The sequence below is a fragment of the Zonotrichia albicollis genome, chromosome 1 (assembly GCF_047830755.1).
Source record: "Zonotrichia albicollis isolate bZonAlb1 chromosome 1, bZonAlb1.hap1, whole genome shotgun sequence".
In the NCBI taxonomy this organism is placed as follows: Eukaryota; Metazoa; Chordata; class Aves; order Passeriformes; family Passerellidae; genus Zonotrichia; species Zonotrichia albicollis.
The window spans coordinates 111,187,823-111,199,840 of record NC_133819.1 but is presented as its reverse complement, the minus strand read 5'-3'; the positions used below and the strand labels follow the sequence as shown (position 1 = coordinate 111,199,840).

Genomic DNA, 12,018 nt, shown 5'->3' with positions numbered 1-12,018 from the left:
TGGCATGGGGAACAAAATGGACTTTGTGTTTCAACAGAATATGCAACTAAATTCAAGAAATTTATTTAATCAATAGTTGTCTGCAAAAAAAGCAGTCCCCCTCAGTTGCTACTTGACATGGAGGAAATGCAGGGACACCCTCAATTGTGTAATTCTGTTGATTTCAGCAGGTTTTGCAGCTGAATATGCTTCTCTCAGACAAGCATTTTTTGGAAGTGAGATTAATATCATGTCCATGTTTAGTCAAGGTCATGCATTTAAGTTATTTGGGTCACAGTGAAGTCCTTTATTTTACAAGTGTTTCACTCTTACATGGGCTTAAGCAGCCAGAGATGGATTGACTTACATTACTACAATCAAATTACTGTATTCACATTAAGTTTTGGACCCAAATATCAGTCAGTTGTCTGACTTCTGATTTTATTTTGATTGGATTGTCTACTCAAGTTATAGTTTTAAGTATGAGGGCTTTCCATATGAAGGGTCATGTTGTGTTAGGAATGCTCACTCCCTGAATTGACTTTTGGGAGTTGGTATGTGCTGACCATATTTACATTTAGTAAGTTTTATGGACAAGCATTAAAAAGAAGTGGTTACGTAAAGTGTAGCAAACAGGAATGCAGTGATATGTTCCTCCTAGTCCTGGTAAGAAAAGAGAGATGTTCTGCTTTTTAAAATGATCTTTAAAGAGTGATTATAGTTTGCCTTATAGGATGGGAGTGGTAATTCCCTGCAGAAGTTTCTTTCTAAGTGGAACTTATCTAAAAGAATGAAGTTGTGTAATGCTGCTTGCCTCATACCTTTGAGACTTGAAATTGATGTTTGTGGTGTGATAATGCTTTATGTGCGTGAGAGAGAACGTTCTTTCTTGTAGTATGCACTTAGTCTAGATTTTAGGTTGGACTACTACCCAAAATTAAGTATTCTAATTATTTAGATTTTAGTTTTCAAACCGATGTAGCAAATGTTCAAGTTCTTAAGATGCCTGTTTTACAGAAAGAATAAAAAAACTCAACTCTAAACCTCAACTGTCTGAGACAAAATAAACATAGGAACTATGAATATATGAATATATAAAAATAAATATAAGAGCTTCTATCTCAATGTCAGATTAATTCTAAGAAAGAGGGTTCTTATTTATTTTACTCCTTTAATTATTTCTGGTTTTATGGAAGAAAAATCAATTTACAAGTGAAGTTTGACTTTTTATATTAGTTTAACTTAGGCCTCTTACAATATAGCGCTCTAATTCTCTAATTCAATGTCTTCCTCCAGTTAATATCCAGGAAAGGCTTGAGCCGATCACTATTTTCTGCTACTAAAAAATGGTTTAGTGGCAGCAAGGTTCCAGAGAAAAGTATAAATGAGCTCAAGAATACTTCTGGTTTGCTGTAAGTAATCTCAGACCTTATTTTTAGTTCTAAACTGCAAATGCAGCCTTTTTTTGGGGCGGGAGGGAAAGCATGTGTTTGTTTGATGGTGTTCTGCAAAGTGAACTAAACCAGCAGTGTTGTGAATGATTTCAGTTAGAAAAATCATGAAAAGTACTGTGCCTGAATATGGGCAATAAAGGAGTAGCAGAACTTAAAGAAGAAGGGGTAAAATAGACTGCGGAGTCATCTACCTGCTCTGTTTACAATGAGGCTTCCTAAGTTAATATGAACACATGATTTTAAGAGTATTAGTCGTAAAAAGAAGCTATGGTTTGTCATGGGGGATATTTCAAGAATTTGTACAAGCTTTCCCACCCGTCATTACAGCCAAACTCCACGTATATGTGTTTTTGCTTATGTAACTATGCAATTTGTTCAGCAGAGTACTGAGTGTATTGCTTTTACAATGTGTTCAAGAGCTAAACTGAAGGGAATTTCATACTTAGTGCACCTGTGTCTTAGTATACACTAAAACCAGGTTTTAAGTGTTAGCAAAATACAAATTCTGTATGATTTGGTAATTCCCTCTGTGAATTAGGATGTATAATCTTGAAAAACAACTGTCTTTACTACAGAAGTCTAAATAATTTTGTCCAGTCAAGGTTAATGTCCTTGACATGCATATACAGCTTCAAATGTCTGTGTTGTGTGTCTTTGGATTCATAATGAAAATGTTGCTAATTCCAGCTTTCTGTTTTGAACTTGTAAGCATAGTTCACTTCTTACAGCATCTGACATACAAGTGTTTGTGAAAATGTATTTGATTATCGCTGCAGTGAATCGTATGTATTGGATTAACCAAAAATTAGATTGATGCTTGTAGAGAACAGGAACTTGCAGTGTTTTGGCATAAAGCATAGTTGTTAGTGGACTTATTAATTTCAGGAGAAATGTGGAGAAATAACAACTTGAAGCCAAGTGAACAGTCAAAGTCTTATTTTTTTTCCTTCTCATACAGTTCTGCTTAGCTCTGATGGTTAATCTGACTGAGCAGTTTGAGTGGTAGTTATAAACTCCATTCAGTATTTCTTGGCTAAGACGAGTGTGTGCTTTCAGTGATACTGAAACAGTGAATCTTGCTAGTAAGAAAGTAGGATGTGAAGCCAAGTTACATGTGGAAGCAAGGAAAGAGATTCACTTTTCTTGGCTGTTTTGGGGCAAGGCTGAGAGAGGACAACTTTGAATTTAAATATTTGTATTTGTAGGTATCCACCAGAAGCGCCCGAACTTCAAATCCGGAAGATGGCAGACTTGTGCTTTTTGGTGCAACACTATGAACTTGCATATAGCTGTTACCATACAGCAAAGAAGGACTTCTTAAATGATCAGGCAATGCTTTATGCAGCTGGAGCACTGGTTGGTACTTCACGTAACATGAACATTCTGTGAACTTTTTCTAATAATCTCTAATATTTGTCTGGAGGTAACAAAATGCAATCTCTCTTCTCCACCTCCAAATTTGTAAGGGTCTCCTCAAATCTGCTGCCTATCTTTAGGAAACTCTAAGGTGTTGTAAAATCTGTTTTCTGCTGTTATATGAAGGAAATAAAAGTATGAATAAGAACTGGAGAGTTAATTCTTAAATTGTGGAAAGGAGGAAAACTAGAATGCAACCTCCAGAAAAATTGGTCTTTAAACTGATAACTCAAAGTCAGACATAAAATAGCTTTAGAGTATCTCTTTTAGACTGACATAAAATAGCTTTAGAGTATCTCTTTTAGACTTACATAAAATACTTATTTGCCAGAAAGTCAAGACTCTGTCACTATAAATATGGTATTGTATGTGTTTTTGGGTGACTTAAAACTTGAAGGCTACACTTTGAGTATGTCACTACTGAATTTCACTCTAAACATATACTCATTCATAATTTCCTCCTAAGAATGATGGTGTTTATGTCTAAAATAATTTTAAACAAAATGAGTGGGAGTACTGGGGGAAAATGAGTAATTTTATCAATTTTTAGAAGATACATATTTTAAACTTTAGTCTGGTTAACTTGCTAAAACTCGAAACTCTGCTTCATAGACCCATGGAAGCATTATTGTACACCTTTGCTTCTTGATTAAAACTTTTACTTAAATATCTGTTTTTACAGTTCAGAAAGTTGCTCTGCATTTGGATAATATGAATAAGCAGAATAATATTAAGAAATCTTAATTTCCAAATGAATGGAAGCAGTCTTAATTACACATTTGTTGCAATTTACTAGTCTTAATGTTTACTTTCTGCAGAAAATCTTTGCTATAATATTTTCAGTCTTTGAGAAAAGCAGTCAAGTTTCAGACTGTGTGTTCACTAGAGTTTCCTTGGAAGCTAATAATGTAATTTCATTTAAGCAAAACTGAAAAAATAGACCTCATCTTAAAATACATGTTAGTGCTACTTTGCAGGAGCGATCTTCCTGATAATAGGAAGTTCTTTTGGATTTGTAAAACTGCACTAAATCAATGCTTCTGCACAATGTTGGGTGTACTGTCAACTGTGCACACTTCTGTGTGTAACTCTCTGGCTAATTACAAGCAGAGCCATAAATAGGCTGTTGTATTAAACCTTTTATCAGTTACAGTGTATTGGATACTTTTATATGCCAGTAACTGATCAGATGGAGATCTTGAATATAATAGCTTTTGAAACATGTTCCTCAGTATTTTGAGTTTTATGATTTGTGGAAAAACCTACATTGACTTTACTGGATTTCTCTTGTAGGAAATGGCAGCAGTGTCAGCTTTTCTTCAGCCTGGAGCTCCTAGGCCATATCCTGCTCATTATATGGAGACAGCGATTCAGACCTACCGAGATATCTGCAAGTATGTTGTTTACTTTTGTACTGATCTTTGTACGATGAAAGTTGAAAGATCTGGTGGCTTAACTTTCTGGCCTTGCACAGTAATAGTGCCAGTTGATCACAGAATGATGGTAACATTTTAAGGGGTAAGATAAACTAACATATCTAGGATAGCATGAAAGGAGATCTGGGCTCTTCTTAACAGAGTGCTTATTGAACTTGTGTATTGAATTCACATGGTAGATTTTTAGGTAGTGGGATGGCTGCAAGGAGGGTTTCTGTGAGAAGACAGCAGGAGCTGCCTGTGGCAGAATCAGTTTTCACTCATCTCCAAAATGAACCTGCTGCTGTCCAAGCTGGCAGTGCTGCTGTTACCTCTGTGATAACACATTTAAGAAAGGGTAAAAATAGCTGTGCAGCAGCAGTGAGAGAATGAGAGAAAGAGCCCTGCTGATGCCAAGGTCAGATGAAGGCAGGACTTCCTTGTAGCCTGTGGTGAAGACCATGCTGAATCAGATTTTCCCTTGTGGCCCATGGAGGTGCATGGGCAGGCAGGGATCTACACTGTAGCCTGTCCCAATGCCAGAGCAGGCAGATGTACTCTGAAGGTGGCTGTAGTCTGTGCAGAGCCTGTGCCACAGCACAGGGGAAACCACACTGAAACAGTTCCTGAAGGACTGTACACTGCAAAAACGATACATGCTGGAGCAATTCTTGAAGAACTGCATCTCTGGGAGGGACCCCACACTGAAACAGGGGAGGAGGATTTGGAGGTAGAAACACCAAAGGAGAAATGTTATAAGTTAATGTTAAAAGACTACAGCTTCTTTTCCGTGTTCCTCTGCCTTGCTTGTGGGGAGGAGGAGGTAGAAGAGTTTGGAGTGTACTTGAGCCTGGGAAGAGGGATTAGTCAGGAGAAGGTGTTTTATTTCTGTTTTACTATTGATCACTGTGCTATTCAGTTATTAATTGCCAATAAATTAATTTAATCTTCCCCAAAACAAGTCTGTATTGCCCATGACTAAATGGGGAGTGGTGTCCCTGTCCCTTTCTCGCCACATGAGGTTTTTGGTCTGATCTTCCTCTGTGTTGCTGAGCAGGGGGTGTGACAGAGCAGCTTGGTGGGCACCTGGTACATGGGTACAACTTGCCAGTACAACCTGCTTCTGTTGGACTTCTTGTTTATCAGATAATTTTATTTGGTACTCTTACAAACACAATAATATTCTAAAAAAATGCTCTCCAGCTTTGACTTTCATAAAGCTCCTGTTATAGTAGAATTGGACACTTAATGTGTCAACCTGTATGTGGTTGTTTTGTGGGGAGTGAACTGTCATATATTTTGCTTTAAGAAGAATAAGCTACAGAACCTCAGTCTGATGTCATGTCTAGCAAATTAGTAAGATTGAAGATAAAAAAGTTCTCTGAGGTTTATTTTGATAAATATTTATTAATACATGCATGTTTTTACTTCAGGAACATGGTTCTGGCTGAACGCTGTGTACTGCTTAGTGCTGAAATCTTAAAAAGTCAAAGCAAATATTCAGAGGCAGCTGCTCTTCTGATTCGTTTGACCAGTGAGGTAAAACTTAGTAGCTTTTTCCATTTCTGCCCTCTCACTATTTGTTTTCTTACTCAAACACTTCTAGGTTGCCTTCTGATTCTTGTGCCACAATATTTTCTAGCCAAAGGTAGCAAATGAACAGGTATAGAGCATGAAGTGAAGAAAACTGTGTACACTGTAAGTGAAGGAACTAGTACAGTTACTCTTTTTCTAGTCAAATGACTTGCTTGACTTCCTTAACCATGCTAAATATGTTATCTTTGGCTTTGTAACTAATTTTCTTTCACATCTGCCTAGCTCTTGGATGGTGTAGCTTACAAACTTATGTGTTAAAATATTAGAATATGAATCCCAATATAACCAGTTAGATGGTGCCTGGGCCAGTTCTGACCCTCGCTGCTGGGCCAAAGGCAGCACTGTGGTGTTTTAACCCAGAGATACCTTGGCGGAGAGTGCAGCGGGGCAAGTCCAGGCTTGTCAGGACTCCGTTTACCCCAGGAGAGAGAGCTTCTGGCGATGGTGGAGAGAAAGGGAGTGGATTCTGCTAGAAGGTTGCCAGATGTTTATTCCATGGGTACAGAGATGTCTGCACCGGGCCACTGCTGCTAACAGAATCGAGGCCGCATGGTCTCATTAACATTTTAAGCTCAGGACAGGGGAAGGGGAGGGGACAGGTGAGCCACCAACCAGGTGAAGGGGCAGGGTCTCAAGGGACTAGGGACACCTATCACACGACGCCTTGCTGGTATGTTAGCCTGATTGACAGGGCACACTCAGCGAGGGGCAAGGGGGAAGGGAGAAGGTAAAACAGGATATTGCAACACACCACAACATTAAAAGTATTAGCATGGCTTGCTAGAGCCATAGTGGACACTATCCCATATGTAATCCGAAATTCTCTATAGTTTAGGCAACTAAGAGATTACTGTTGCTCAACTGGTATGAATCATTAGAACATTGCTGTGTAAGTGAAACCCTACACTTCTGTGATATTAATTGGTGGAAATTAGCATGGATTAGCTTCTAACCCAGGAAGTGTCTTGCTTTAAAAGGAATGAAGAAAAATGTTATTCCAGTAATAATGTAGCATCTCCTTTAAAGCATGGAGGGAAGTTTAACTAGTAGTTCTGATTTCATGGCCAGCTGCACCAAATGTGATGCTTCTGAGATCTTCCTTGGACTGCTTAAGCACGGAATAAATCTGTTTAGTTCTGTAATTTTCTTTCTCTAGTGTCTCTGTAGCTTCATTCTTTCCCTTTCAACTTAAGCTTGCTATCAGTGTTTACAAGAGTAGACTAAGTTATTAAAGCAAGGAATTTAAATCCTGTTAGCTCTGCATGGTCATTTTGCAGCTTAAAATTGCACATAGTAGGCCTGTGGAGCATTTTAGTAGTTGCAAGGAAAATCTTCACTGGATACTATATTGGTGTCCCAGAGTATATTTGTAGTCAAGATACAGACTTGAGCATCACTGATAGTATGGAGTTCAGTTGTGGTAAAATCAAGTAGATTCTGTTCTGATTGGTTAAAGTAATATAGCTGTGTCTTGGCAGAAGAGAAGGATATAATAGTAAGAAATTGTACATTAAGAAATCAACACATTCAAAAGGTTCATGTGATAAAAATTCACCAAGTTTCATTGCTTCCTGTATTTTTCAGTCATCCTGGTAGAGGTCTTATTTTTTGTTTTTAGCCGTAATATCTGCAGGGGAAGGGGAGGGTAAAAGGTGGGAGAGTTCTTCAGAGGTAATGGTAAGTGTTTGAAACTGTAGCCTGAGTAACTGAAAAAACAGAAAATACTTCTTTTGTTAGTCGTACTGAAATATGTTCATATATACTTCACTAGAATAAATAAGAATATGATGGCATTAAATAATATTGAAAAATACTTTTAGTCTTATTTTATGTACTCATATATGTATATAAGGTTTGCATATAAAAGAATCTTCAGCTTCACAGAACTCTTAGAACTTACTGTCCCTCTTAGCATTAAAACAAGGCAACTGTTACCTCTATGGTTTTATTCAACTCAGGCTAACTCTTCTTTTTTCCTTTTAAACAGGATTCAGATCTTCGCAGTGCACTCCTGTTGGAGCAGGCAGCCCATTGTTTTATAAACATGAAAAGTCCCATGGTTAGAAAGTTTGCATTTCATATGATATTGGCTGGCCACAGATTTAGTAAAGCAGGCCAGGTAAGTATTATCTTTCCACATGGAAAATATGCCTGGTGTAAGTTACTTTGTGTGTCATTAGTCTGGAAAAAGATGCTTATCTTCTGACACTTCTATGCTACAATATTCTGTTTTGTAATCTTCTGAAAATGATTTCTGGATTGATTACTCTAGCCTTTTAATTCTGTTTTTGAAGGAATGCTGAAGATCACTGACTTGCAACTTAAGTGATGGGTGTTTTTATTTCTGGGTCTCATTTTATACACAGTAATTTTGCTTTTCTGGGCAAAATAATATTTTTACTCCTGAGATAAGAGTGACTTGCAGGAGATAATTATTTGTTAAACTCAGCTGATTAGAATAGTAGCAAAATTTAGGTATTTGTATTTCCTGGTGACTTAAATACATGTTATGTGTTGGAGATGCAGGTGTGTGAACAGTTACTCACAACAAACCAAAGCATCTCTGTGGCTGTTAGACTTAAGTGGCAGTTAAAGCAATACAGATCAGATTGTTTTTACTCCCATTCACATTACTTTGCAGGCAGTTCTAATGGTGGTAGGTGAACTTCTTTGGATAGAACTTTTGTGCTTTGTTTCTGCATTAGTTGTGGGGTATATTCTGTAAAGATGGCTTGTGCTTGATTCCTGCTGGGGTTCTTATTGCAAGACAATAATACAGGAGAATCAGGGTGTCAAATTTCTGTTTTAAAGAAAGCCATGTGGTCTTGGCTGGGGATTTTCTCCCACCCTACCCAATCTCAGTCTCACTGTCCTGATAAGGACTAGAAAAAGTAGTTTTGCATTGTTGGCTTCTGTGATGTATGGAATAGTAGGAGTACTTCACCCCCTCCTTGATTTTCTTCATGCAACACTTTTCCTGTCTATTGTTACGACAGAACAGTAATGGCAGGAAGCTGTTGATCAGTTTTTCATGTTTTTATTCTTTTATATCCTGTTCCTTTGTCTGGGAAAGTGAATGCATTTTGTAAAGTTTTGACTTTGTGTAACAGCTCTCTTCACTGTTTGTGTCTAATATTTGTAGGGATTCTGGTATCCGAGAAGTACTTTTTCAGTGTTACAGGAAATGTAGCTATTTTATTTTTCCTTAAAGGTACGAGACTACAAAAAGGTACTGAAGAGAAATCAGCCAGGCTGTTTAGCTGCAGACCATAATACCATATTTTAAAGTGTCACTAGTACATGCTGATGTTAAGGATTTACTGCTTGTACTCTGCTGTCATCACCATATCAGTGTGAGCGTATATTAGATTTTTTCCCCATTAGTGCTGTAAGTAAGGGAATGCTGTTGCCATTTTTTAGAAGCTGAGACTTTGCTGTACAGTGAATGTCTGTACAGCTGTTCAACACCTAGACTTGGGATTGAATGCCGGGGTCCTGAGGTATGTGCAGGAAAGGAGCTATGTAGCTTACTGGGATCAGTCCATCTATCTCCCAGTGGCTGATATGATGATTGGTAATTTTTCTTGTATGTAGGGCTGTGTTTTGATGGTTTTCTTGGCATGGATTTTTGTCCCAGATACGTATACTGAACAGCAGTTGGCTGAAAGTATCACACTGAAAGTTCAGTTCGAGTGGAATGAAATGTATTGAATCTAGCTTATGTCCTGAGGCTTGGCAATAGAGCTCTGTAGACTTTAGCAGTCAGTCCTAAAGGAACTTCAAACACTGTTTTAAAAGTAATCTTTTCTTATTTGCTTTTCTAACTTACTACCCTGTTACTATAGTCTTTGAAAATGTGAACTTAACCTGGAGGCCAGACTCTGTACTGTAGGAACAAGCACTTCGGTGCTTAGATTAGTACTGACCAGATTCTATGAGACACAGTTCTGAAACATTACAGTTTGCACAGTGGCAGGGATGTGGTAAAAAACACTTTTCTGACTTACTGTTCAGTCTTCCTAATGTTATAATTTCAGTCAGTGGATAACAGGAAAATTTGACAAATGACCTTTTTTGTTGCAGAAGAAGCATGCCTTACGTTGCTACTGTCAAGCCATGCAGGTTTACAAAGGGAAGGGCTGGTCTCTTGCAGAAGACCACATTAACTTCACCATCGGTCGTCAGTCCTTTACGCTTCGTCAGCTGGACAACGCTGTGTCTGCCTTCAGGCATATTTTGATCAATGACAGTAAACAACCTCCAGCTCAGCAAGGAGCTTTTTTAAGAGAATATCTTTATGTCTATAAGGTAAATTACTTCCTTGTCTCTGTTTCTTGAGTAATAAGTAATTTTGTTGCCACCAATTCTCTATTAAATCATTAAACTATTTTCTGTTTTATCTGCTTTGTTCCAGAGTTTTTTGGGTTTTTTTTAATCTAGTTGATGTGTTCAGATTTTACTTCAGACTTGAAAAAACCTGCACATGCTGCATTTCATATGTGTAGTGTTTTCACAGATGGGTATAAGTATGGGTTATTATCACAGTAATGTGTGTGTTTTTATTACAATAAAGTCTTTTTGAGGGTTATAGCTGCATTGTAGTTGTGATAAGTTTCATAGTCTTTTAGAGGAAATTAGTCTGTTCTGTTTTGATCAATTCATAATGATTTTGAGGGCTTTTGATAATACATGTTTAATAAAGACTAGATAGCTAGCTCTGTCATCATCCATATAGTGAATTTAATTCTTTATTAAGGATAGAATTTGTTGGATCAAGTGACTCATTGAGTTGTGTTTAAGTTCATGGGTGATTCTGGATTGCATTATACTATATTCATCATGGGGTGTGTAGTGCTGATATTCCCACTCAGTATGCAGCCATGTAGATACTGTCTTTTAAAGCTTATGAACAGAATTTCTGGGGTGTTTAAGTTATGGCAAAACTTATTCAAAGCCTTGTTGAATCCACAGTTCAGCTTGGTGAGAGTCTTGTTTAATGGTGGTGGGATAGTAAATATAGCTTTATCAAAGTGTTAGTTAGAGAGTCAAGCTTTGCATCAAATAAAGCTCATAACAGCAATGTAACCATGGTAGTGATTAGATTTCAAGGTTAAAATAATTATTCTCCTTTTCCCATAAGGATTTCACAAACTTGAAACACCTATTATAGAAAAAAACAACAATGTCAAACAGTTAATTGAAATTATTTACTCCATCTTAAAAGTATTCCCTGTTCAAACATTAAGTGTTTTTAACTTGACTTCCTTTTCATTCAACCATTGGTAATGTACATGACACTCTGTTTTCTTGCTCCTTTGCTCCAGAATGCAACCCAGCTGTCACCAGATGGTCCCTTACCACAGCTTCCTTTACCATATATTAACAGCTCAGCAACTCGTGTTTTCTTTGGCCATGATCGACGACCAGCAGAAGGTCAGAAAATTTTAAGTAAACAGTTTCAAGTCCCTTTTTAAAAGAACCAAAATATGTGCAGAAGTTGGTGCCATTTAAAAGAAGTCTATCATTCTGTAAAACTAAAGTGACTAGGTAACTTAAAAATATTTCAAAAGAAAAGCTTGAGCTTGACATCTACTGGCTGTATGTTTTCAGACTTTCTGTGCAAACATGAAATCTGTGTGTGTGGTTGTGTGGACTGTCACTGTTTTTCACACCTGGAAAGCTTCAATGCAAGTCTGTAATGAACTTCATGAAAGGGATTATTATTGCTGTAGCAAATACCGGATGTTAGTGGCAATGCTACAAATTAGCTTTACAGTTAACTTCCTCTAGGATGAAATATTTGAAACACTCTGATTCCTGAGTGTGAAGAAAGCTGAGTGGGAATTCTTATATAATCCATGGCTGTACTGTGGAGTTGTAGTCTGTTATAAAGTAGAAATGATCTGTAGCCTGGGTATACTATGTAGCATGCTAAAATCTTGGAATGCTGTGGTATCCAAATTGAATTATATTCAAATTAATCTCAGCGTTGTCTTCCATGTGTGCATTTCAAGCTGCCCTGCAATTCACTTTTAAAAATCAGTTGTAGTATAAGAATTATAGTGACCTAGCACTTAAATATTTTAAGAATAGTTACCAAACTGCCAGTGCAGGCCTCTGATGCAGCTGTTGCACATCACTGTTCTCGCCTTTCTCTC

At 37.4% G+C, this 12,018-nt stretch overlaps 1 protein-coding gene across 4 annotated transcripts in view; it reads left to right on the top strand.

The window, feature by feature from the left end:
* Nucleotides 1–12,018, top strand: part of TRAPPC8 (trafficking protein particle complex subunit 8) — a 53,097-nt gene that overhangs the window by 16,644 nt on the left and 24,435 nt on the right. For all 4 annotated transcript variants that reach the window (XM_074550244.1, XM_074550235.1, XM_074550230.1 and 1 more), the window contains 7 exons: nt 1,276–1,391; nt 2,639–2,789; nt 4,143–4,243; nt 5,698–5,803; nt 7,848–7,979; nt 9,944–10,168; nt 11,185–11,293. In XM_074550244.1, the coding sequence (XP_074406345.1) occupies nt 1,276–1,391; nt 2,639–2,789; nt 4,143–4,243; nt 5,698–5,803; nt 7,848–7,979; nt 9,944–10,168; nt 11,185–11,293 (940 nt within the window). The remainder of the gene's footprint in view (nt 1–1,275; nt 1,392–2,638; nt 2,790–4,142; nt 4,244–5,697; nt 5,804–7,847; nt 7,980–9,943; nt 10,169–11,184; nt 11,294–12,018) is intronic.